Genomic DNA, 25,035 nt, shown 5'->3' on the forward strand with positions numbered 1-25,035 from the left:
AGAATGTCTTCTTTGATTAATGTCTGGTTTAGATGGATCGCCGCAGGTGAAACTGCATACCCGTTGTTCCGGGTAGTAGATGCGTGACGCAGCTCAGCTTGTGCCATAGCGACCTGGTGCTGATGCATCTATTATTAGGATTGTAGTCAATCAAACTATTCACATAGGTTCTAGTTTCTCACAATATTCTCAGAAATTGAACCCTTAGCAGACAAAGTGGAAGGGGAGCTGTCCAGGAGGTCAAAGAAGGCTACGCGTTGGAAGGTACTTGCTCCTACCTTGACACACAGGACGCGTGCCCTCCCCAGCAGCATATTAATATCTGTCAATTCTCACCCTCATCATTCACCATTCCCGTCAACTTCCATTACAGCTATCAGGGAACGATCTTCTTTCATCAAGCCACCCCTCACCCCTCCCACCCTAGCGTTTCTTGTGAAGCTGCTAGACACTCTCTTTGGTTCTGTGCTCGCTTCATCTGTGCTTCCTTAAGAAATCATCAGTCTTCATCATCTACGATCTATTACCCAAAGATGTCGACCAACTCCATTTCCCAGGAGGATCACAGAGCAAACGCTGATGGCCACCCCGACCCCACATGTGTCGACGAGAACACTCTCATGTGCTATATCGAGCCAAAAGAGGGACACGAGAGCAGTGAAGTCATCGGAATCAAGAATGGCCGTCGCACCATAATGTGTACGTTCAAAAATCCCAGAGACGGTGGTCACCTGTGCTCCTACGGCATAGTCGAAACCGAACCGACTTCCACCCCTGAGGAAGTCAAGAACGACTATACCAAGAAGTGCGACGAATGGAAGAACTCCGAATGTTGGAAAGATCTTGAGATCATGTTGCGTTGTCTCGTTTCTGAGGGACAAATCTGTGTCGACCACTGTGTTCTGCTCGGGCCCGGAAGCCCTAGCTCGGCCAAACATGGCAGCATATCCACAGAAGAGTGCAGACAGCGCTCTTTGCTGCAGTTTGCCGTGTTCTGCTCTGTTGCGAGCTTGATTGGTATGAATTGTCGTCGAATAAAGCTTTATATGCATGCCCGATCTGACATTTTGTGATAGCGTCCTGCCAGGGTGACAAGCCTCCGAAACTATTCGCACAAGAACCTAGGTTCAATGATGTTGACCGCGAACTCTGCCATTACCTTGGAATCCAGATTGTGGACCACCCGGAGGGTTTCCAAAAGATCACCAGCAACTCCTTCGCCTATTGCCCAGGCGCAGAACAGATTGTCGATCTGCGCTGTTTCGAGCATGATCCCGCTCTTTACCTGGGCGGGGAAGCTGAGACTTGGCTTGACGCCCGTGGACGCCTCAGATCGAGGTTTGAGGGAATCGAATATGACGAAAATCAGAGAATGGTTCCGTCGGATGAATCGTATGGCGCTGAGGAGGCATTGTGTGCGCAGATTGTGAAGACGTTCATGAGCACGCGGGAGGAGCATGTTCTCGATGATTACGAAGACGGGGCTGTGGGTTCTTGGCTGATCTACAAGAAGAACCAGTGAACAAAGTAGGAGTGAGCTGGTTTATCAACTCAGTCTGTTGTCTGGTGATGGCTTTCAGAAGTATTCTGCGAATTTGTACGAATGTACTAGGTAATACCAACAAAAGCACGGTTGAGATTCTTTTTCCTCCCTTGAGGTAGGCGCGGCAAAATTACCAGGACAGATCAGAGACAGTAGATTATAATTAAACATACGTGTCGCATAGGATTTCTTTGGTTGACTCGCTTATAGATTAGCTTCAGCACCGTTATTGCTGCCCTTCGCATTGGTCATTCCATTGGCGCGGTTGTAGACGTTCATCAGGCCCATGTTATGCTGCACTACAACCCACGTCTTGTCCACGAGTCGATTGTTGGCCCATCCACGCAGCTGTCAACTCAGCACATTGAGCAAGTCCAGTTGCACCAAGGGGCAAGCTTCCAGATAGATTCACGACCATCTTTCCACCGTACGTGATGTCCCCTCTCCTAACCATTCCATGGGACATTCCAAGTTCAGAGAAGCCTAGTGCATCCAAGACCCTATCTCATTCGCAGTAATAATATAAAAGTTGCTCGGTTCAACTCCATAATATTAAATACTGGTGATGCGACACTAGTATATTTCTAACGACAGATGATTGGTGTAGACTGTTTTCTTGGCCATTGTTTCTCCTATTCGGGTCAAGTGCACCGCAACTAAATAATCAGTCCGTTGCTTTGCATTGGTCGATAATCGGCTCTACTCTACCATAGCTAGAGAATGGATTTGAATCAGATTATAATTAGCATCTGGAGTGTGGTATAAGGACTAGACCTGTATAACCCATTATTTTCCTAGCTGAACTGTCCACGTAGTGTTTGTAGTAGGTACATAAGGGATTTTTCTTCGTGTCTCTCGTCGTTGTAGACTCGTCTCAATCATTCAGTCAGCAGCCCTACAACAATCAACAACGCAATATCTGCAGCTGAACTGAGAGAAGGCGACTCCAACGCTGCAAACCCCAGAGGTAGCCGCCCATTACCTTTTTTGGTTGATCCAATAACTGGAAAGATCCTGCGAGGTTTGGCCGCTGGCATCGGGCTCGCAGCAGAAGCCTACCATCATCACAAGGAGAAGAAGAAAACTACAACGGCAAATGAGGGAGAAGACAATCCACCACCTACTATCCATGAAGGGAATAGTCAGCATCACCCACACGATGAGGATAATTACTCCGCTACACATGACGAGCAGGACACGCTCAACGAGTATTATTCATCCAGCATCCCGCAGCAAATGTACGAAGCGACCTGGCAGCTGGACGAAGCACAAGATCGTCTCAGCAGCCAGGAACCTCCACCGTACTCCGTGAGCGAAGAACAGCTTCCTCAACTTGCAGAGTCGTTCTTACAGAATCACTCTTCACCACCCCTTCAAAGAACACAACCCCCAAACCTCCCTTTACCTGTCCTCATCACCCAACGCCGCCCTGGCAAGCGATCAAGAGGTTTCATCCGCGCATACGCGCCGCCCCTTCTCAACGATGTCGGAATCGACCAAGTGACTTTCCTCGATTTCATCGACAATCTGAACAAGGCCGTCCAGCCAAGCGGCTTGATCCAAGCCCTCAACCTGGCGTCTATCGCTGGGCTATTCGCTCCGGATCACTTCGCTTTACTTATCTCCATTGCGATCCAGGTGGCTACGAATATAGGCGATGAGATCCATAGTCGGGTGAAAACGAATAGTTTCCTTGATAGGATCAACGATTCATTCTTCGCGCCCAGAGGACTTGTCGCTATTATCATGACTTGGAAGCCCAGCCAGCTACAGGAAATGATCACGACAGCTACTTTCGATGTGGACTCGTCGCTCGCGCCGGTAGTATCGAACGGCGAGAGCAGTGGATACGAGAAGTTCAAGCGAAAGTTCGCTCCGTCGGGAGGAGTGCCGACTTTCGAGTGGCCTGAGTTCTCACCGGTGATTTTCCCCGGGCTTGATGATCTGGTCGCAGATAAGGAACAAGTTAAGAAGAAAAATGGACTTAAACGATCGTCGAATTTTGTCGAAGAGTATATGGATAGGAGAGCACGGGCGAAATGGGCAGGGCATCATCCGCAGAGCATGATAGCCAATGCGGGGCCTAAGGAGACGTTCAAGTCGATTTACTCGGATCCTAACCATCCTGCGAGCAGTGGTGATCCATTGGCCTTGTTGACGGGAGGACGTGTGCAACTTCCGTCGCTGCCTGTACCTGGTCGTCTTGGAGGTCGAAATAACAAGCAGACGTCCGGTGGTGAAGGTAGAAGCTCGTCTACAGATGGCGTCATTCGCAAGGCTAAGACTGGGGCCTTACCTACGTTACTATCAGGGGGATTGACACTTCTCAAGAAGGTAAGTGGTCCCCCACGCGTAAGTGCTTCTTCGCGGACATACTGACTTTAGTGACTGTGAAGGACATACTATACCTTTTGATTGTCAACCGTCCAACACAGCAGCAGCTCGCGGAGGCATCGGCTCTCTTACGCTCATCACAGTAGTCTTAATGATAGGGAGTATGATTCTACAGCGTCCAGTAAAGATGAATCTCTTGTTTCTTGAATTCCATAACTCAGCCTAGCTGAATAATATACAACATAGCACATATGTTCATCGAAATGAAGATTTGTTTCTATTCCAACCAGTTCCAGCCTTCGTCGTATCAGACAAGCCCAGTGTCAATTCCCCACGTTCAGAGTGAACCGTGGTGTCGTGTCTGCGTTATCGTTTTATGCCTTGAGCTGGCGGGCGTTACGCTTGAAAGGAAAGCTGCCGTCCTGAGGAGTCTTGCCAGGGAAGGGACCAGGAGAGCCGCCTTCGCCATGGTGTGGGTGTGGGCGTCGGCCATGGAAAGGAGCAGCGCCACTTGGAGTAGGGAGGGCACCGCTGCTGAAAGGGAATGGAGTGGGCGAGCCACTGGGGGAGCCACTGGGGGTTGGTACAGACAAGCCCGTGATGGTCAAAGTGTAAGGGCTGTTGTTCTGTTTCCGGATATCGAATGAGCTGCCGGTCACATATGTCTAGAGTTGACTATGGGACTTACCTGAGGAGCGGCCATGACAACAGAGCCGGACAGGAGCAGAACAGCAGAGATAGACGCGATGAACTTCATTTTGATGTGCTGGTGTACTTCTTGCTTTTTTCAAAAGGAGCAGATAGGTAATGAATGGACTTCCCAAAGAGTCGTTCCTTTGAATCTACCAGCGATTCGAGGTAAAGAATTGAAAAAGTATGTGTTGACGGTTGCAAAGAAAAAACAGAGACAGTGGATAGTTAGTTAGATGTGGTTCAAGAGAGAGGTTCACTCACCAGATAGAGGGAGGGTATTTAAATTTCAGTTCCTGGGACTGCAGGGACTATGATTGTCCTTCCTTCACCACCAGACGGGAAAGCAATGTAACCAGGTACTGGGGCCCATTGCTGATCAGTCCAGGTCTAGATCTACATGCGCAAGCCATCGAGGTGGGTTGGACGGATTGCGTGAACAAGACGGCACATCGTTCCATCGGGACCTGGTCTGCGGGATCTAAACGATATCATTCGGTCTGGACTTCAGCAGATGGCGATCATGCTGTGGAGGGACATGTCACTGCGGTACGGAGTACGTGTTTCATGAAACGAGAGACCATGACAGGTTGGAGAAACATGAACGATCGATCACCTCATTAGATGACCACGAGTCGCCGGTTCCTGCAATATGGGTCTCTGTCCAAAACCAATGTGGCACTTGTAGAACATTGGCGATCCAGAGAAAAGAGCAAAATTGCATCTGGGGATCAACCAACATTGATGAGCAATGTCCAAACCATCCATGGATATGATGGATGGCGATGAAATCCAACGGGTGTTTTGGAGCATCCGTCAGGGGAACCAATGGCGTTGCAGATCTAATCGCTGAAACGAAACACGGACGCGCGTAGTTCTCCACAGAGCAAGTTGGTTTCGATCTTCAAGGGTCTCGATGAAACGTTTTGTCTTTCATTATATTCATCTTTGGGAATTGACAGGAAACACGAGGGATTGCCATCAGAATGCTGGACTCGGGTTAGGTGAAGAATGTCGGACGCCATTCGATAGTGTCAGGCGATTAGAGAAGTAAGTATATGGCCATGCACTTCAAGCATACCTGCTAACACCAATACAGCTATGTAGGGTCCTTTTATTCCAAAACCATCAACGCAATGCAGGCTGAGATGCTATTTAATATTATGCCATACTCCGCACAAAGTACACTTAAGGTTAGACTTAGGCTTGAGCCGGTGCTTTGGCTGCCGACCGTGTGTAGAAGGACAATGGCAACCATACTCGACTACAATGTATGTGACTCTGTAGGTATTTATCACAATTTCTGAAAGTCCATTCTAAGATATATCAACTGTGAATTATATAGACTCTATAGGATGACGTAGCAGTTATGAAGGTTTCCGTAAATGTAGAATCGCAGGAATATATGTATTTTTCTACTCTCTCTAAGTAGACAACCTATCCCCCCAGATGGTATTACCACGCAGCGCTACCAAGCCCTGAAAAATAACTGCTCTTGAATATTTCCTTTCGGAGTATCATTATCCTCGAAGAACATTGAATATACGCACATGTGGATCATGGGAGAATATTCCCAAGGCCGATTGATGATGGCCTTGTCTTGGATGCCGAGAGCGCTCTTCTTGGCATCGGCCACGCTTACCTAGCCCGCGTCCGGACCATCATCATCGGTGTGGCCAACCAGAGAAAGAGTCACACCTTCAGGAATTGAAGAAGTAATCCAGGAAAATCAGAGGAGCAAATTTTCATTCATTCTTGCTTATTTTCCCTCTTCAGTCTCAGTTTCTTTTTAATTCAGTACTCGTCCTGGGAAATCCCCGCTGGAATATCAAAAGGGGGGTTGTTTCTGACGGCAGCGGTGGGGGAGACTTTCACAGAACGCACGCAGCGTCACTTCAAATTACCTCTCGTCTAGCGGTTATTTGAGGCTTCATTCCAATCGCAACTGGTAATTGCAGTAGTAGCAATCATCGCACTATGTCGTCAACTCGGATATCAGAGAATGGTGCCGATGAGGAGGATGACTTCAAGAGTTTGGGCTTACCGGCGGATCTGGAGGCCAAGACATATGCCAAGTTCGATAGTATGGTTAATGAACGGCGCATATTCTATGAAGTTACGAAGACTGAGATCTATTCGCATAATGGGTTTCTGGTAGGTTTTCTTTATTTACTTTATTCATTCATTCATTCGTTCGTTTCCGTTTCGGTTACTACCCACTATTAGTAGTCGGGAGAGGATTACCTATTCATGTCGGATTTCCCTATTGGGCTTTCTACCTGTTGGATTAATTGATAAAATAATATATAAAAACTCATTCCCACACATCCACTAACGAAAAAAAAACCCCCAGTTCGAATTCCGAATCACCCCCATCCTATCCGACAAACCAGTCCTACCACCCAACGACCCCGGCCGTATCAAATCCAGCGGACCCTTCATCAACCCCAACCCAGACGAAGTAATCACCAACATCGGCGCATCCCATCGTCTCCTAGTAAATAAATACTGCATCTACAGACCCATGCTGGTCCTACCCACGCGCGAGTTCGCCTTACAAGAAGACGACCTGACCGCCACAGACCTCACTGCCGTATGGGCCGTGATGAAATCATTCTCTACGACCCGTCTCCTGATGATCTATAACTGCGGTGTGAATTCCGGCTCGTCTCAGGGCCATAAGCACATGCAGCTGTTTGCAGAGCCGGAGTTTGAAATCTGGCCTGCGAGAGCGTCGGCGTCTGCTAGGGATGAAGTGGAGAGTAGGATTTCCGGCGTGTCGTTTAAGCATTTCGTGTTAAGGATTCCGGAACATGCCACGGCGAGGGATGTTGTGAGGATCCATGACCGGCTTCTGGCGCTGACGAAGGATGTGTTGGTGAGGATTGGGGATGTGGATGGTGATTATAATGTCGCTATGACGGAGGAGTGGATGGTGCTTATTCCGCGCAGGACGTTTGGTCCTGGTGGACCGAATGGGTCGAATGCGGCGGGGATGTTGGGGCTTGTGGCGATTAAGGATGAAGAGGAGAGGAGGAGATGGGCCGAGTTGGGGTATACGGATTATTTGGCTTATTTGGGTGTTCCTATTGATGCGTAGGTTTTCTCTACTTCTAGATATAGTTGTTTTTGTGATCTGTTTGTTTGCGAGCTGCTTTCGTTATGGGGGTTTGTGTTCAGGAAAAAAAGCTCTGCGCAGGGAAGACGGATATACGGAGTTTTTTTTCTTCTTCTTGCTCGATTCATTTGTAGATAGTTGTTATTTTTAATAATGTTCAGATATATAGATATGAGAACTAGCATCCCGTCTATGCTAATAGGGAAGAAAAAGGTATTATTCTAAAGGTATCTATCATGACCGGTTTACCGAGCCAGGTTCTGGGGAGGAGGAACAGCTGGTCCCTCAGGGGTAACGTAGGCCTTGGTCATGCCTCCATCGACAACAAAGTCGGCCGCATTGACGAAGCTGCTCTCGTCGCTGGCGAGGAAGACGACGGCCTGGGCTTGCTCGATGGCCTCTCCGAAACGGCCAGTGGGGAAGTGCACTTCACGTCTGTGGCGCTTGGCCTGGTCGTCACCAAGCCAGTCCTGGAGGAGAGGAGTGCTGTTGATTGTTAGTATATTGCTCAGTGGATAATCATGAAGTGCATGGTGAGACATACTTGAGAGGAGCAGGGCAGAGAGAGTTGAAACGGAATCCCTCGCGGGCGTGCACAATGGCCAGCTCGCGGGTCATAGCTAGGACAGCACCCTTGCTGGCAGTGTACGCCAGCTGAGGAGTAGCACTACCGACCAGGGCAACCACACTGGCCGTGTTGATGATGCTACCCTTGGTCTTCTTGTGTCTGCGCAGACTCAGGACGGCGTGCTTGCAACCGAACCACACTCCCTTGACGTTGATGTTGTGGGTCAGATCCCAGATCTTCTCGGGAGTGTCGAGAGCGTCGGCGTCATCGGCGTGCATGATACCCGCGTTGTTGAAGATGACATCCGTGCCGCCCCAGCTGTCCTGAGACTCCACCATGGCCTTCACGTCGGACTCCTTGGAGACATCACACTTGATCGTCTCGACGCGCTTGGCGTTAGGAACCAGCTCCTTCACCTTGGCCAGGGCTTTCTCGAGTGCAGGCTCGGAGATATCGGCCATCAGGACAGAGGCACCTTCGCGGGCAAAGAGGATGCTGGTCTCCAGACCGATTCCACTGGTAGCGGTTAGCATGTCTCGTTTCGTCAAGTGACTTCTGAGTCGATGTTGCCCCAAGTAGCTTGAAAAGGAGCTTCAAGATACTAGGTGAAGGTAGAAAAAAAGCATGCTAAACATGATGTAGAAGAGCCCCGCATGCCATGCGAATAAATACACTGGCCAGATCAAACCACTTGCGCTTGACAAGCAGGACCAAAGGGCCTTTTGCAATCCACGGGTTTCAGTAATTATATAGAAATAAATAACTCACCCTGCGGCGCCAGTGATGATGGCATTCTTGCCTTCGAGTCGACCCATGGTGGCAGCAGCAGTGTTGATTCAAGGGAGATATAAACGCCTGCGGACAAGTTAACACTGAGTCAAACATTCCAAATGCCAGGCGCAGACTGGTATCAATCGCTGGTAAACTTACAGTTTGTGGAGAGCTGAGGATGTTAAATGCCCAGCTCTGGATCTGATCTCGTTAATTGCCTGGAAGTTCGATGTCTTCTCAGGAACAGGACAGCAGAATCACCGTCGTGAATGCGGCGGGGTCTAGTGGCATGTGTGGATTCTCTTATCTAAGCTCGACCCGACAGGAGAGACGCCACATTGCTCAGGAACTAATCAGTCCAAGTACGTAACTATTCTATTGACTCACTCTAGGACACACCGTTTCTAGAGAGACATCGCGATAGGAATAAAAGTCCTGACTTCATTATTGTCACTGAACATACGAGATCTAGTCCGACGTGTTTCGCTATCGAACAAGAAGAGGTAACCAGAGTCTAACCTTCCTTGGTGCCCGGGCGGTCAAGGATCTTGATAAGCTCCGATAAACGTCCTCAGCTCCTCCACCCCTCACTTGAACACTGGTCGTGCTGTCCGCTCCAGTCGCATACCTTCATCGTTGACCGTAGTAAAAAGGTTCTTCTTTGATAGTCGTTGTAAGTATTGACGCCGTTCTTCCGCCCAATCGTTGTGGTCCTGACAAGCAAGCTCTCAATAGGCCACCATGTCCTCCGCAGATATCGAGGTCACGTTGGACAACGTCGCCCAGGTCCTGGAAAACGATACGAGGGTGAAAGTCGCTGGAATCGATGTCGATGGCGTCCTACGAGGAAAGCTCATATCCAAGAAGAAGTTCCTGTCGATTGCACAAGAAGGCTTCGGGTTCTGCTCTGTTATCTTCGGCTGGGATATGCACGACCGCACTTACTTCAAGGAATTGCAGATCAGCAACAAGGAGAATGGCTACAGGGATCTTGTTGCGATTCCGGATTTGAAAAGTTTCAGACGGATACCATGGGAGGACAATGTCCCGTTCTTCCTGGTCAGCTTTTTTGATCCAGAGACCAGGGAGCCCATTTGCGCGTGTCCTCGTGGCTTGCTCAAGACCGCAATGGATAAGTGGGAGAATGCGGGTTATAAGGCGATGGCTGGTGGTATGTATCCTGTTCCCAATCCTCAAGGCTGTCTCGACTGGGGTCTGAACTGACTTGGTCCAGCGGAATACGAGTTCTACCAGTTCCGCGCACCGGGCAGCAACGACAACCCTGAACGCAATTCCTCCAACACAGCTACGTTTCTGAAGAACAACCCTGTCGAGGCTCTTCCGCCTCTGACAGAAGGCATGTTCGGGTACAGCTTGACGCGGCCAATTCATAACCAAGAGTATTACTACGGTATCTTCGACGCATGCGAACAATTCAGATGCGATCTCGAGGGATGGCATACTGAGAGTGGGCCTGGTGTGTTCGAAGCTGTACGCCGCAGTTACCTTGAGAACATTGTCGAAGGCGACCGCTGATTTTATAATGATAGGCCTTGCAATTCGGGGAGATCAAAGATATGGCGGATAGAGCAGGTCTGTTCAAGTTAGTATACACCGTTGACCCTTCAGAGTCAGAAGAATATACACATGCTGACAGCTGCCAGATATGTGGTGAAGTCCTTAGGCAGTAAATTCGGCATTACACCCGCTTTCATGGCGAAACCCCGCGAGGGCCTCCCCGGTAACAGCGGCCACATGCACGTCTCCATCGTCTCGAAAGAGGGCAAGAATCTATTCGCGCGTGAGACGCCCGATGCTAACGCTCCCTATCCGGACGTTGCCTACCTCTCGGACCTGGGTAGACACTTCCTCGCCGGTCTACTTACTGGTCTGCCGGATATCATGCCTCTGCTGGCCCCGACCATCAACTCTTACAAGCGACTGGTCGAGAACTTCTGGGCTCCGGTTACCGTATCCTGGGGTCTGGAACATCGTGCAGCTTCCATCCGGCTCATCTCACCGCCGACAGCCAGCGCGAAGGCGACGCGCTTTGAGGTTCGCGTTCCGGGAGCGGATACCAATGCGCACCTCGTCCTTGCCGCCATCGTTGCTTTGGGATGGTATGGCGTCGAGAACAAGCTCGAGATTCCCGTGCCTCCGCTGGGTAAGGGTGAAGATGTAGGCAGCGCGAGCGACCAGGGCACCCGACTGGCGAAGAATCTGAAGGAGGCAACCGTGCGATTTATGGCCAAGGACAGCATGGCCCGGAAGGTGTTTGGTGATGCTTTCGTGGAACACTTTGGTGGCACGAGAGAGCATGAAGTCCGCCTGTGGGAGGAGGCTGTTACTGACTGGTGGGGTTGCCTTTTTATGTTCCCAATGATGTCCACTTGATGCTGACCATTATCTGCTAGGGAGGTGAGACGATATATCGAGACGGTCTAAGTGTGTGGGCTCGATCTTCGGACGGCTCTATAGATATGGTACTATCCCCACTTTCCTTTGGTCGATCCGGTCATGGCTCGACATGTTATTGTCTCGCCGTACATGATACCAGATAGATCGATTATGATTTCTGTATGACTATGGGTGGCTTGTTTGTGCCATCGGTTTGGAGCGATGCTCTTTGATAGCATCCTGATGCTGGGTGTAGGGTAGTCAGAAAGCAATGTTAACGATAAAACTTTCGAATCTTATACATTAGGTATTCAGTCTCCCCAGCTGGAATTCGATGATTGGATCACTAGAATTACTTTATCATTGTTAGCGTTGCAGGTGCCGTCGAGAGTCGAAAATAATAATGACTCACTCGATTTGTCGCCCATGTCCCGGCCGAGAACATGCTGCCCCGGAAGTGGACCAGTTCCCCAATGCGTTGATCTGATTCTGAGCTAACCGTCGGATGGATGGCAGATCCATTCCATGCCTGAGAGGACAAGGCTGGAATCTGGTGGAAAGAGGATTGTGCAGGCTGGCCCGAAGGTATCGGGAGAAATAATCCTAGAGCATACTGGAGTACAATATACCTTGTGGTCGATATGATTTCATACAAACGTTTCTCCGTGAAGAGGTAATCGGATTATAGAGAGTTTACTATGACAGTATGACTCCTAGGATAAAAGGTATGGTCTATACTTTACCTGCAGATGAGTCAGGGAATAAAACAATAAGTTGACGAGTAATTAATTAACTAATAGTCTGATTATTATTAGTATTATTATTATTATGATTACTGCTATCTAAAGAGCAATCCGGACTGGTCCGACTGCGGAAGAATCCGGACGCGGGGCAGCGAGCTCTCACGTGATCTTCCACCGCGCCGAGCCTGATGACGTCCGTTTGGTTGCCGCGGCTTCTCGGACATGCGGGGCGTTTGAGCTTCTGAATCTGAGCTTCCCCGGAGCTGCTGGGAGTTCGGGGAAATCCAAGGGATTATTGCTTAACAGAGGATATGATTTACTCCCGGACAAGAGAAGAGAAGAGAACAGAACAGATACTCGCATTGACACACCACCACACTACCACACCGCCAGACGAAAAAAAAAGAAGACATTCTTAGAGAAGTGAGGAGCAATGCTGGGAACGGCGCGGATGGCGATAACGATGACATGATAACGCGGGGAACGGAGAACAAACTGGCCAGTCAGCGTGCAGGATTCGGCCGAGAGCAGACAGTTTCCCGCGGGCAATTCACAGCGTCTTTTTGTCTTCCATTGCAGTGAATCAAAACTTCCGCTCACCCTTGAGAACGATCATGGCGTCTCCATTATTATTATTATTATTGGCCACAGGCTCTTTTCTCGGCCCTTTCTCGCTCTTTTTGGGGCTGCCCATGGACCGCGGTAAAAAGATGTATCGTCTGACGTAGTCCTGCCGTCTCCAGCTATATAGCACCCGGTCTCCCCTCTGCCACCGTTCCCACGGTCCTTCCCTTTCCCCGGCTTTTCCATCTCTCCTCTCGTCGATCGATACCATCAGTGATCTTATATAGCTTTATATTTACTGGAAGTCTCTCTTGAATTGGGATACGCAGAGAGAGACTCTATATACGCCGTTGTCGATCACGAGGATTCTTATCTCCTCAAACTACGGGAACATAAATTCCACACAGGAACACCAAGACAAACCGAGCAGTCTTTCACTCACCATGACTTCCGTCGAGGCTCAGCTGAAGGATGTTGCCATCCTGGGCAACGTGAGCAACGAAGCCCGCAAGATCCTCAGCAAGGAGGCCGTGGCCTTCCTGGCTCTGCTGCACCGCACCTTCAACCCCACCCGCAAGGCTCTGCTCCAGCGCCGGATTCAGCGCCAGGCTGAGATTGACCGAGGAAACCTGCTCGACTTCCTGCCCGAGACCAAGCACATCCGTGAGAACGATGCCTGGAAGGGTGCCCCTCCAGCTCCTGGTCTCGTCGACCGCCGTGTTGAGATTACCGGCCCAACGGACCGCAAGATGGTCGTCAACGCCCTGAACTCCGATGTCTGGACCTACATGGCCGACTTTGAAGGTATGTGATTGAAAGTGAAACAACAAGCCTTGATCTGATCCTTATATTGGGATTGGTTTGGAAACTATCAGCGGTCTGGATGGACTAAGCTAACACACGTACGATAACAGACTCTTCCGCTCCCACCTGGGACAACATGATCAACGGCCAGGTCAACCTGTACGATGCCATCCGTCGCCAGATCGACTTCACCCAGGGTGGCAAGGAGTACAAGCTCCGTACCGACCGCACCCTCCCTACCCTGATTGCTCGTGCTCGAGGCTGGCACCTCGAGGAGAAGCACTTCACCGTTGACGGTGAGCCTATCTCCGGCAGTCTGTTCGACTTCGGTCTTTACTTCTTCCACAACGCCAAGGAGCTGGTCGCCCGTGGCACCGGTCCTTACTTCTACCTGCCCAAGATGGAGTCTCACCTCGAGGCCCGTCTCTGGAACGACGTCTTCAACCTGGCTCAGGACTACATTGGCATGCCCCGTGGTACCATCCGTGGTACCGTCCTGATCGAGACCATCACCGCTGCTTTCGAGATGGACGAGATCATCTACGAGCTCCGCGACCACAGCTCCGGTCTCAACTGCGGTCGCTGGGACTACATCTTCTCCTTCATCAAGAAGTTCCGCAACAACCCCAACTTCGTTCTCCCCGACCGTGCCGACGTCACCATGACCGTCCCCTTCATGGACGCCTATGTCAAGCTGCTCATCAAGACCTGCCACCGCCGTGGTGTCCACGCCATGGGTGGTATGGCCGCTCAGATCCCCATCAAGAACGACCCGGCTGCCAATGAAAAGGCCATGGAGGGTGTCCGTGCCGACAAGCTCCGTGAGGTCCGTGCTGGTCACGACGGTACCTGGGTTGCTCACCCTGCCCTGGCCTCTATTGCCTCGGAGATCTTCAACAAGTACATGCCTACTCCCAACCAGCTGTTTGTCCGCCGCGAGGATGTCAACATCACCGCCAATGACCTGCTGAACACCAACGTTCCCGGTAAGATCACCGAGGACGGTATCCGCAAGAACCTCAACATCGGTCTCTCCTACATGGAGGGCTGGCTCCGTGGTGTTGGCTGTATCCCTATCAACTTCCTGATGGAGGATGCCGCTACCGCTGAGGTCTCCCGCAGCCAGCTGTGGCAGTGGGTCAAGCACGGTGTGACCAGCAGCGAGGGCAAGAAGATCGACAAGGCCTACGCTCTCCGTCTGCTGCAGGAGCAGGCCAACGAGCTTGCCACCAAGGGCCCCAAGGGCAACAAGTTCCAGCTGGCTGCTCGCTACTTCGCCGACCAGGTCACTGGTGAGGACTACGCTGAGTTCTTGACCACCCTGCTGTACAACGAGATCTCCACGCCTGGCGCTGCTGCCAAGCTGTAAACTCGTTTCGATGCAGTGCCCGGTCTTTAGTGATACCCATGTTGAAGTTTGACGCCGGCAGAAAACCTTCGCCACGCCCTACATCATCAGAAAACAAAATCTGGTGATGGGAAACCGAAAGGAAAATTGTTGCGTGGAGTCCTACTTTGGACTGTTTTTCAGTGAAATTGTCTGGATCGGACAGTGGATTTTTGAGTTTCTTTTAGCGGTTTGATGAAAACTTTTCTACGGTCATGTATATTTTCCATAGTTTTATGAGAAATGCAGGTTTCCTTAACCTTTCCATTTATTTCACGTTCCGGTCCAAGTAAGAATAAGTAGGCTCAAATACAGTGGCGGATACTATTTTGGGGAAAACGACGGTGTTAGTTTTCGGTTCGTATTGGATGTTCTCTATCTCCGATATCGACTGCTTCAGAGCCCTTCCTGTGAAGTTGTAAAGATCCATGGTAGATGTCCACATTCCCCTTCTGTGGTGAATGTTACAGCTCGTAAATGTAGTCGGCCTTACCCCTTTCTGTTTCAAGGGGAGGCACGCAGAATCGCTTACCGGCTGTCTCCAATGGCGCATACTTACTCGTCTTACATTCTCTATGTTGAATAACAAGCATTCATTGCTCTAGCTTGAATAGCAGCGTTTCACCTAGTATTGCCATCATCAGTATGACATTCATATCCTTGACACCCACTCTATGTAATTAACATGACGGTTGATTCCCCCTGCGAATCACTTGTCTCCTGTGAAGGCCTCGCTGCATGGAACTTCGGTCTGGGTTCCGCGTAATTAAGTACCTACTTTGTGGGTGACTTCAGCTAGTTACTTATATCACCCAGGTATAAATATGACTAAATCAGAATCAGTATCCTTCCTCCTTCTGTTTCCTGAGGTGCCCGGTATTATGGGCTTCATCATAAACAAAAATATATTATCAAACAGGCTACCGTCTGTTGGTATATGAATAAAGTACTAAATGGGTTACGGAAAGCTTTGAATTAAATTTCTTGCCATCTTAATTACTAAATACTAGCTCCTGCGCCGGGCTCCTGTACCACTGGAGAGTTGACACCCAAGTCACGCCAGCCCGGATGGTCACATTGTAACTCTCATTCTGGCCAAACTTTGCAACAGAAGTAACTACTCTGTATGGTGACGAACTAGGCCAATATTGGAAATAACCTTTCTATACCTAGGTATAGTTAGCTGCTGGTTATTACCAAACAAAAGTGAACAACCTAGTTATACATACCTTTCTTTCTTTCACGTCCCTTATTATTATATATTTCTCATTTCCTCACTTATTTCCTTGCTATCTACAACCCCTCTTCTACTTCTCTCCCATTATCTCCAAGCTATATCTTACCCTCTAAGTTCTGTTCTGCGATCACCAAGTCCTATCTTGTTATATACAAATGCCTTTCCACCTCTTCGAATTTAGTCCCACGGTTTTCTTTCATATATCTATAGACCATGTCGCTCCCAGAGCCTCGTCCTGAGTCCGCCCGGAATCTGCCACCGGGCCCAGGTGTATTCACACAGGAGCAAATTAGGTGCCTCGAGGAGGACGGGATACTTCTTCCCCAAGCCCAACCACATATCAGTGGGAAGAGGAAGGTCTCGTCTGCATTCAGCCCGCCGAAGTCTTCTTCAGGCTCGTCAGCGTCCGTCAAAATATGGGGTTTCCAACCTGATGTAATCCAAACCTTCGACATCCCGATGGAAGAAGAGAGCATCGAAGTCCTCGAGTACGTTGGATTCGTGCCAAGCGCTGCAAAGCTCATCTATGAAAGATACATCAACCGGCCCGATCCTGATCGCAATCCCGATGATCTCATGCAGTATGTCTTTGGCCATATCGGCTCATTGAAGTCAAGACGATACGACAATATGAGCCACAGAGAAGCGCTGAGACAGATCGGCCTTAATCTCCAAATACAAGAAGCAATCACTGATCCCAGATTCTCTCGCATCTTCGGTACTGAAACTCTCCACTATTGGGCAAAGGACACCGTTCAAACGAATTATGCTGCTCTATTCAGTCGGCAGAGACTGCTCAGGAGGCATGCCAACCAACGCATAGAGTATAAGAACAAGCGGAAAAAGTCAAGACACCAGGCCAGTCTCCCTCAAGAGCAAGGCGCGTCGCAGAATCCAGCTGTGACAGCAACCATCAACATGACACCTCGTGATTTCCGCTTTCCGGAGGCATACGTGGCGATGCAGACTGAAGTCAATACTCTAAACGACCACATTTCTCTATACAAAGGCAAAGCATATGAGGAATTGAACCGGGAAGAAGGCATCGTCAACGATGATGGAACTATTAACCTAACACCCCTTCTAACATACCCGGGCGGAGACACCAACTGGGATAAGATCGCGTATTATTGGAATCCCGAGAAAGAGACAGCCGAAGAGTATCGGAAATATGCAGCAAGAAGATGTCCCACATCTGAGACCTGCATTATACGAATTCAGATCCCGTGGTCATTATTCATTCATAGGCTTCGTAGGGAAGTCATATGGTATTCTCCTGAGTGGAAGGAATATATCTGGACATGCAGGAAATCTGTCCCGCCGCATCGGAAATTTAATAGGATTTTGCGTGCTGATCTTGTCATCAGTCATATCTGCTCTAGGCTAAGCGGGCAGATCATGCGTATTCCCTGGCAGGATGTCCAGACGTGTATCACTGAAGATGATGTCATGCGGTTACCGTCTGGTAGGAAAGCTACTCAATGGATGTTCGCTCAACATGATACATCGACAACGGAACAGCTGGCTAAAGAGATTCGAGGGAAAATACACTTCGACATTTTTGAGGCCGCTGTACGCTCATCCATGACCACGACGTAGTTACGTGGTTACTCGCTTGACGACGCGATTTGATTGGGAACTGCCTCGTCGCTCCCTCGTCACTCTGTCCTATGCTTTATATCCTTACAGTTGCCTGATAGCTCCAGCAAGGATGCAAATGATATTTCAACACATGATTACACTAGGGACTGAATCAACCATAGTCCCGGAGCATCGACGAAGTAACGAGTATGCTGCAAGCAATAGTTACAACAATTGCAACCGCTCCTGGGAACGCTACCCTATACACTGCTGTGAAAAAGAATGGGATTGTGAGCAGGCTTCCGGTTATATAGAGCCGTTTGGGGGGCGAATTATCTTGAAATATCGTGTTTATGGTAGGAGTCTGTAGATTTATGCCTCAAGTAATACCTCCGTCTCTCCATCTGTACGCCCTCCTTCATTGCTCAAGAGGAAAGAAATTTGTTTCCACGCCCTGGTTCTGCCGGCAGAAAGCCGTATATCTCAGCTAGCTACAGGACTTAGAGAAATTCAACCTTCTTACATCCCCCCAACCTGGCTACGCCGTCACAAAATGGTAGCATGTCGTCTTCTAACGAGTGCAAACATCCTGCGGAGGCAGCAGACTTTCGACAGCGTCTCTTCGCTCTCGTTGCTGATGGCAGGCAGGCTTCCTCCTGACGCTGTACATTCTGTCGCCACCATCGATCCCCAGCAGGGGAAAGAAGCCAAGGTTAGGTAGTCATTCTGGACTGGGTCATCTAACATGTTGAAAAGTTCGACGACATTGGATTTACAGCAGACGACCACTGGGGAAATGTTGCACGTTCTCGTATGAGGGAAGTGCTTAATCAATATTCTGCCGTTCGATATAACTTCTGGTAACATTGCGATTGAACGTAAGCGACTCAATTCTATCGGCGAAATCGTCACATCGAGGATACCCTATATCAGCCACTTCCCCAAGTGTGCCTCTGGTGAAAGAATCGGACGGAATCTGGGTCGACCATACCATATATGCTGGAGAAAAAAAAGGGGCTTTAGCTGTCGAGCAATGGGGACCTGACAATCCGAACCAGTTGACCAATTCCGAGAATACCACTCCGCTTCCCCTGGATGCTGGAAAAGGAAAAGAGGCTTCAGCTGTCGAGCAATCTCTCCAGGTATTTGGGTCACGGCTGAGATATGGATGACACTGAATAGTTACATATTTCCCATTATCATGCAGATGGATCGGGTTCACTCAGGAGTCTATTAATGGCCTACAGAACGCTATCACGATGGGCGAATCCTTGCATGGCCTTTTCGGCAAATTCGCGATTCGTGGAACTTTCTGAATTCCTATTACAGCGGAAAGGCGACTGTCGAGTTCGGAAAGCTCCAGACGTCATCAATGAGACTAAAAGCAAAACATATGGTGAATGAGATTAGATCTTCGAGTTTCTTAATCATGTTGTTACAAACCCAGCACTTTATGGAGTAGTCCCAGGCACGGTCGCCGAGCTTCAGACTACCAAAAATGAGATACCGCACCTCAGGTGGAGTGCTTCTGTTCTTATAACTCCCGCCTGCTCGGTGACATCCTCAATGTACTACATGAGGGAGACAGGCGGCGACTTATCCAGTTGGGTAACCAAGTCGTACGGGGTGGAAACTTTACATAAGCGCGATGCAGAGCTGTACATCCGGAAACTCTACGGTGTGCATCCAGCCATTTGCTGCTATTATTGGTAAGATCCGCGTCCATTTGTTGAACGAAATATCTAATCTCTCCCATTGCCTAGACTATTCGCCGACAATCGAAGTTCTCGACAGATAGGCTACCATCGTTTCAGACCGGAAATATGTGGCATCCCAGTCTTGCATGATGGTTTATGAACTTTATCACTGCGTTGGATGAGCAAGGACACCCGAGTAACTACATTGAGAGTGTAACGGGGCCTGTTCATAAGTATTGGGTGTTCTGGGATGCTGTAAAGAAGGAGGTCAGGATAGACTGAAGAATGGTGTAAGGATTTACCCAGTCCCGGGGGTTTAATATAAGGTTGCCAGCTACTTATTACAGCGTCCAGTCTTTTTAGGCGAAGATCGTTATCATACGACGGAAGTCGACTGCACGACTATCTAGACTGAAAAGGAGAACTCCTTAAAGGCCTGACCCCTAAGTCTGATATCATACATTATACTACTACACTCAAAACAGGCTGTTGTTCATACTATTTCGTATTTGGTATGTTCTCCTCTATCTAATAATCCGAATATAACATTATCCCATATTCATCTAGCTTTCCGTATCCTGCAACACATTAGTAACTGGTCTATTCATTCATCCTCTAAAATGTCGCTGAACGCGCGAGGAAGTCAAGCGGCGTGCTCCTGTCCCATTCCTATCCCAGGAAATAAATTTTGGTGAGCTGCATTTCTGGAAGTGAGTAGTACTTATTGAGGTGACTTCTTGGTTCTCAACGACCGAATAGTCCTTTTAAAACGTCACTACTAAGCTCAACGCTCCCATGTGCTATTTTCCTTGATTTTTAGTTCCATTGGAGACACTTAATGTCTGGTATCTAGCCCATGTTCAGTAAGATTTCTTGCACAATCAAACCCAATCCGTCATTAGCGATTATATCCTATTTTACAGACTGTAAAATATGTTAGTTTCTGCATGATTTCCACACTGTATCCACCTAGTGACATTTTGTCTAATCCACTGTCCATACCTTGAGTCGATGATCTATGAGCCTGCCATTGACCACTCATTATTTCCCCGCCTGGTGGCTTGGCTCATCCAAACCCCGCATGAAAGTCATGGCTTGTTGACCATCGCATGACAATTGGTGGATATTTAATATAGATAGCCTGAACAGCCACAATATCGGAGATAGCTCGATAGGGTCATGCGATACTTCTCGATCCCTCACACCACCGATAACTACCTAGTAATATATCCCCGCACGGGCGATCCAGTAGCGAGATATCAAGCGCCAGGATCTATTCGAACATCCGCATCATCCCACTCACCATGCGGTTCCGTCGGGTATGCTGTAAAGGGCGGGCTTCGGCTCATCAAGCTGCCATCGAGGGCCCCCCTCTTGCTCATAGTCCTTAGGCGATTGATCATAAGCTATAACTATTTACTGAAACTGGGTACTATTATCAATGATTCGAATCACTTCGAGACTTCCTTCTGCTGTTAGAACAGCGAGTTACAAACGCAGCAGCGGATATTTACTAAGAACAATGGCGACCATGAGAGCTCTTGTCTACACGGACGTCGATACGGTCGAGTTTATGGACCGGCCAAAACCTACCGTGACAGCTCCCACGGATGCAGTCGTCAAGATGCTACACACCACTATCTGCGGAACAGATCTTCATATCCTGAAAGGCGACGTGCCTTCGATCAAGACAGGTAGGATTCTCGGCCATGAGGGAGTCGGAGTGATCGAGTCGCTCGGAACAGCCGTCGATGGCCTGAAGATGGGAGACAAAGTGCTGATCTCAGCTATCACGGCTTGCGGCGTGTGTAAATTCTGTCGAAGAGGCATGAGTTCGCATTGCCTGACGGGAGGCTGGGTGCTTGGGAACCAAATCGACGGCACTCAGGCGGAGTACGCGCGAATTCCGCATGCGACCTCGTCTCTGTATAAACTTCCTGAAAGCGTGGATCCCCGTCAAGCGGTGATGCTATCGGATGCGCTCCCGACGGGACTCGAATGTGGTGTACTCAATGGAAAAGTACAGCCTGGAAATAAAGTTGCTATTGTCGGAGCTGGACCCGTCGGCATTGGAGTGCTGCTGACTGCTAGGCTGTACTCTCCATCCTTGATTGTGATGATCGATCTGGACGACGCTCGGCTCGAGGTCGCAAAGAAGTTGGGAGCTCATTATGGAGTGAACCCCAAGGCGCCAGACGCGATGTCCAAACTGAAGGAGCTCACGGATGGAGAGGGCTTCGACTCGGTTATGGAAGTCGTTGGTGTCCCTGCGACGTTCGAGATGTGTCAGGAACTGGTCGCACCTGGAGGTACGATCGCCAATGTGGGCGTGCATGGGAAGAAGGTCGATTTGCACCTTGAGAAATTATGGGATCGCAATATCAGTAAGTGAACTCTCGGTTTTACTCATGTATTTGGAGAAGCGGTGCGTGTTAAGCGCAATGACTGATACTTATACTAACGTTGCCGTTTCCGTGTAGGTATAACGACCCGACTCCTGGACGCCGTTACTATCCCGATGCTTCTTAAGCTTAATGAATCCGGAACTCTTAATGCCTCGTCGCTAGTAACTCACAGTAAGTAATGATTTGTTTTGATTTTCTGCAGACGTGCCCCCGCATTCCAGTGGGGGGGGGGGGGGGGTTTCCAGCTATCCCACGCGCCAATAGGTAGAACATTGACGGTATACTTATCTAGCGTTCTCATTCCACGACGCGGTCAAAGCGTACGGCACTTTCCACGCCGCGTCTCATCATCAGGCATTGAAGGTTGTGATTGACATCTAAGATGGTGATCTTCAAGTGTAACAGTGTAACATCAGTCTAATATGAGCAAGCATCAGTGGAGGCGTCATAGCAAGGGGTGGTGTTTTGATGAACGGTGTTTGGGGTAGAAGGCAGAGGTGACGAGAAGCATGAGAGATTCACATTGTACCAAATGGCATACCTAGGGCCGATCTTCATCTTAAGAGGATTGATATTGAAGATTCTCGAAAATACTACCTGAGAGCAACATGCATAGGCGTTATACCGAAAAGATAAAAAAAAAAAAGAGAAGAACATTGGAACTTTTTATGTTCAAATTTGTATGTAAACTGTCGTAGATAGCTATCTACACATTAATGGAAATAACACAAATGAACAGAAGTCTATGAAATCTATATGTTCGTGGTCATCATTTCCCCCACGAGAATATATCTCTCCGGTCACTTTTTTTCGCCGGTAGATCGAATTATGTATGATGGACATCTTTGTTCATAAAGAGCGAATCCCTGCCGGAACTCGCGGTTTTATACAAGGTTCGTAGCGAGGAGTTTAGATGTACTGCCAAGCAGCAGCAGTGCTGTTGGACTGCCACGGGTAGGTAAGGGCATCGAAGCCGAGGCAGTCGCCAATGTTGCCAGTAGGGACAGTGGCATTGGAGATCGCAGCATAGACGCGCCAGTTCGTGGTGTTACCCTGAGGCTGTGGGCAGGCCATGAAGCCGGTGCTGTTCCACCCGGTGAAGGTCCAGTGGCCGAAGGGTTGACCGGCCTCATATTGGAATGGACCGACGGCGGAACCGGTGGGGATGTTGATGGAGTGAGCCTGGGTGAAGGAGAGAGCGCCGGAGGGGTCGACGTAGATGAGCTGGCCGCCGGGAACTTCGACATCCTATTGAAAGTTATTAGCTTCGTTTCTGATAAATGATTCTGCTGTGTCGATCGAACTTACCAAAGCAGAAGCACCAACAATGACCGTGTCCGTGCCAGGTGGGCAAACAATACCCTCGCCAGCCGGGCAGTAAGTAGCAGGGCTACCACCGAGCCAGAAGGACTGGCCGGCGGCCTGGAGAGGCAGCAGATGAATCGGAGAACCAGAGCGAGCAGCCGTCACGGTGAACGGAGGAATGTCAATCTGTCTCTTGGCTGGAAGAGCAGATGCCAGAAGAGGGAGGAGAGCGGTGACAGCGAGGAACTTCATGGTTGCGGTTGAGATGTTTTATTTTCGTTTCCTCGGAAGAGCGTGTTTGTTTCTTGAAGGATGGCAGTCGAAACGTTACTTGCTTGAGGCCTGATATGATACTACGAGCCACGAGGGTTTATATACCGTTCTAACGGCCTGGCGAAACACACAGGAATTTCTAAGATTGTGCTGCCTTTCCGCAGGAACAACACACTCCACAGCAAGTGAGACACAGCGCAGCCTAACCGACGCGAGTGATGTGATGTAATGGACGTTCAGCTAACTAGCTAACCAAAGTAACAGTAACATGGGGTCATTATTCACAGTCTCTACTCCACCAATACATCGTCGACTAAGTTAGCCGTTGCCACGGGAGGCGCACGGCGCCTGCTGATCGTCACCGATGAGATTATGGTATAGCCTGTCTGGGCATGACAGTGGCTGAGCCACCTCTGTTTGGGCTTTTAGCTCATGGAACTAGATGCAGGACAGGTTAGGTTGTCTAACTCGGAAGATTCGAGGAAACATGAGACCGTCGATGCGGGCCTGTTTCGATCCCTTTAGGAAATTGGTCTCCCAGAGCATAATAATAAAAATAATAGCAGACTGCTAAAATTAATGCTCTAAAACGAAGGGTCCACGGCGGGTGCCATCTCCGAACCCGACTCGGGAAAGGAGATATATTCGGCTGCTGTGGCTAAAGCAGATTTGAGACCTCATCATTATTGGATCTTGTGTTTCTGGATCACGAGCCGGGTGGTGGCTCTGACACGAGTGCTCTCCGGACTTCCCTGCCTTACATTCGAGATCCTGCAATTTTTACAGGCTTCGGGGAGTCTCAGGACCTTTCTAAGCACAGCTCTATTCATCTTGATGTCTCTGCATAAGGCAAACCATCGATCACTCGAACAGTACAATTTCAAATCGAAATGCAACCCAAGCCGAAGGCATCGGACATGGCTAGCGAACCACTGCAGAGCGTGCTATAATTCTATTTCAGGAACGGTCCCGGCTAACACGATCAACCGGTGGACTGCCAAGCCCGATTCAACTCCTTCATCTAAGACAAGATTAAGGCAAGCAAGCTCTTTCAACTGGCGCATCATGTCGATCATGACCATGTCGGTACGGTAGGGCCGTAACCGAGCTCACTATCGCATCGCGTGGGGATTATCATGGGTCCTATTAATAATTTATTTCGAAATTTCCTCTTCTTCCTTTTCTTCTTCTGCTGCATCTCTCTTTATGCACGGAAAAGGTCCGAAGGCAGATCGGCACCGCTAAAGAGAAACACGGATGCAGAGTACGGAATACGGAGTACATTCGGATCTTGATAACCATGTCTTTCTTACTACTAACTAATTTGCGAGTAAATAAACGAGTCCGATTCTTCTACGACTCTACCACTTTCGGAATATGTACGGTACACCGCATAGTAATACAATGCTGCAAGCCGACGTTATTGTGTTTTACAGCGCATATAAGCATACAAAAGTACCAGCAGTTGCAATCCAGACTCCCATACAGTATCACCTCGGCAAACCATCTAGCGCGCCTTTCTATTCCTTCTTCTACGGATCAGACCGCCAGAACCTTTTTAGAAGAAGAAAACTCTTAAAAGCCCCAGCGGACAAACATGTCTCGGTCGTGACGTCAA

The 25,035-nt window shown here is 49.2% G+C and overlaps 10 protein-coding genes across 10 annotated transcripts; 6 read left to right on the forward strand and 4 right to left on the reverse strand.

Annotated features, from left to right (window-relative positions):
• Positions 1–533: 533 nt before the first annotated feature.
• On the forward strand, positions 534–4,023 carry C8Q69DRAFT_508394 (hypothetical protein; the record flags this gene model as incomplete). The annotated part of the gene is made up of 5 exons (XM_028632971.1): positions 534–1,017; positions 1,077–1,486; positions 1,754–1,970; positions 2,430–3,877; positions 3,940–4,023. The coding sequence occupies 5 exons, from the start codon at positions 534–536 to the stop codon at positions 4,021–4,023; spliced, it is 2,643 nt and encodes an 880-aa protein (XP_028483690.1).
• A 228-nt stretch (positions 4,024–4,251) lies between these two features.
• Positions 4,252–4,634, reverse strand: C8Q69DRAFT_508395 (hypothetical protein; the record flags this gene model as incomplete). The annotated part of the gene is made up of 2 exons (XM_028632972.1): positions 4,252–4,503; positions 4,566–4,634. 2 exons carry the CDS (start codon positions 4,632–4,634, stop codon positions 4,252–4,254), a joined length of 321 nt encoding a protein of 106 aa, XP_028483691.1.
• A 1,910-nt stretch (positions 4,635–6,544) lies between these two features.
• Positions 6,545–7,667, forward strand: C8Q69DRAFT_445950 (putative 5',5'''-P-1,P-4-tetraphosphate phosphorylase; the record flags this gene model as incomplete). Its single annotated transcript, XM_028629099.1, has 2 exons — positions 6,545–6,721; positions 6,921–7,667. 2 exons carry the CDS (start codon positions 6,545–6,547, stop codon positions 7,665–7,667), a joined length of 924 nt encoding a protein of 307 aa, XP_028483692.1.
• Positions 7,668–7,798: 131 nt separating this feature from the next.
• On the reverse strand, positions 7,799–9,454 carry C8Q69DRAFT_314510 (short-chain dehydrogenase/reductase). The gene is made up of 4 exons (XM_028627292.1): positions 9,184–9,454; positions 9,022–9,108; positions 8,230–8,769; positions 7,799–8,171 (listed from the first exon to the last, which is right to left on the reverse strand). The coding sequence occupies exons 2-4, from the start codon at positions 9,066–9,068 to the stop codon at positions 7,931–7,933; spliced, it is 828 nt and encodes a 275-aa protein (XP_028483693.1). The 5' UTR covers positions 9,069–9,108; positions 9,184–9,454; the 3' UTR covers positions 7,799–7,930.
• A 311-nt stretch (positions 9,455–9,765) lies between these two features.
• C8Q69DRAFT_508398 (glutamine synthetase) lies at positions 9,766–11,469 on the forward strand (the record flags this gene model as incomplete). The annotated part of the gene is made up of 5 exons (XM_028632973.1): positions 9,766–10,195; positions 10,259–10,515; positions 10,575–10,627; positions 10,689–11,378; positions 11,439–11,469. The coding sequence occupies 5 exons, from the start codon at positions 9,766–9,768 to the stop codon at positions 11,467–11,469; spliced, it is 1,461 nt and encodes a 486-aa protein (XP_028483694.1).
• A 1,268-nt stretch (positions 11,470–12,737) lies between these two features.
• Positions 12,738–15,323, forward strand: C8Q69DRAFT_472471 (malate synthase AcuE). The gene is made up of 2 exons (XM_028630979.1): positions 12,738–13,532; positions 13,643–15,323. Exons 1-2 carry the CDS (start codon positions 13,172–13,174, stop codon positions 14,899–14,901), a joined length of 1,620 nt encoding a protein of 539 aa, XP_028483695.1. The 5' UTR covers positions 12,738–13,171; the 3' UTR covers positions 14,902–15,323.
• Positions 15,324–16,369: 1,046 nt separating this feature from the next.
• C8Q69DRAFT_487464 (hypothetical protein) lies at positions 16,370–17,755 on the forward strand (the record flags this gene model as incomplete). Its single annotated transcript, XM_028631984.1, has 1 exon — positions 16,370–17,755. The coding sequence occupies one exon, from the start codon at positions 16,370–16,372 to the stop codon at positions 17,753–17,755; it is 1,386 nt and encodes a 461-aa protein (XP_028483696.1).
• Positions 17,756–20,965: 3,210 nt separating this feature from the next.
• Positions 20,966–22,220, forward strand: C8Q69DRAFT_405192 (chaperonin 10-like protein; the record flags this gene model as incomplete). The annotated part of the gene is made up of 3 exons (XM_028628062.1): positions 20,966–21,818; positions 21,915–22,010; positions 22,132–22,220. 3 exons carry the CDS (start codon positions 20,966–20,968, stop codon positions 22,218–22,220), a joined length of 1,038 nt encoding a protein of 345 aa, XP_028483697.1.
• On the reverse strand, positions 22,048–22,508 carry C8Q69DRAFT_472481 (hypothetical protein). Its single transcript, XM_028630980.1, has one exon. It carries the CDS (start codon positions 22,494–22,496, stop codon positions 22,257–22,259), a length of 240 nt encoding a protein of 79 aa, XP_028483698.1. The 5' UTR covers positions 22,497–22,508; the 3' UTR covers positions 22,048–22,256.
• On the reverse strand, positions 22,509–23,686 carry C8Q69DRAFT_472483 (IgE-binding protein). The gene is made up of 2 exons (XM_028630981.1): positions 23,148–23,686; positions 22,509–23,087 (listed from the first exon to the last, which is right to left on the reverse strand). Exons 1-2 carry the CDS (start codon positions 23,394–23,396, stop codon positions 22,749–22,751), a joined length of 588 nt encoding a protein of 195 aa, XP_028483699.1. The 5' UTR covers positions 23,397–23,686; the 3' UTR covers positions 22,509–22,748.
• Between the last annotated feature and the right edge of the window lie 1,349 nt (positions 23,687–25,035).

Source organism: Paecilomyces variotii (genome assembly GCF_004022145.1).
Source record: "Paecilomyces variotii strain CBS 101075 chromosome Unknown C8Q69scaffold_8, whole genome shotgun sequence".
In the NCBI taxonomy this organism is placed as follows: Eukaryota; Fungi; Ascomycota; class Eurotiomycetes; order Eurotiales; family Thermoascaceae; genus Paecilomyces; species Paecilomyces variotii.

Coding starts and splice junctions, on each gene's coding strand:
- C8Q69DRAFT_314510 (XM_028627292.1), bottom strand. CDS start 9,068: ATGGGTCGACTCGAAGGCAAGAATGCCATCATCACTGGCGCCGCAGG. Junction 8,770..9,021: donor ATCATCACTGGCGCCGCAGG/GTGAGTTATTTA, acceptor AACCGCTACCAG/TGGAATCGGTCTGGAGACCA. Junction 8,172..8,229: donor CTCTGCCCTGCTCCTCTCAA/GTATGTCTCACC, acceptor AACAATCAACAG/CACTCCTCTCCTCCAGGACT.
- C8Q69DRAFT_472471 (XM_028630979.1), top strand. CDS start 13,172: ATGACTTCCGTCGAGGCTCAGCTGAAGGATGTTGCCATCCTGGGCAAC. Junction 13,533..13,642: donor CTACATGGCCGACTTTGAAG/GTATGTGATTGA, acceptor GTACGATAACAG/ACTCTTCCGCTCCCACCTGG.
- C8Q69DRAFT_472481 (XM_028630980.1), bottom strand. CDS start 22,496: ATGTTCTTCTCTTTTTTTTTTTTATCTTTTCGGTATAACGCCTATGCA.
- C8Q69DRAFT_472483 (XM_028630981.1), bottom strand. CDS start 23,396: ATGAAGTTCCTCGCTGTCACCGCTCTCCTCCCTCTTCTGGCATCTGCT. Junction 23,088..23,147: donor TTGTTGGTGCTTCTGCTTTG/GTAAGTTCGATC, acceptor AACTTTCAATAG/GATGTCGAAGTTCCCGGCGG.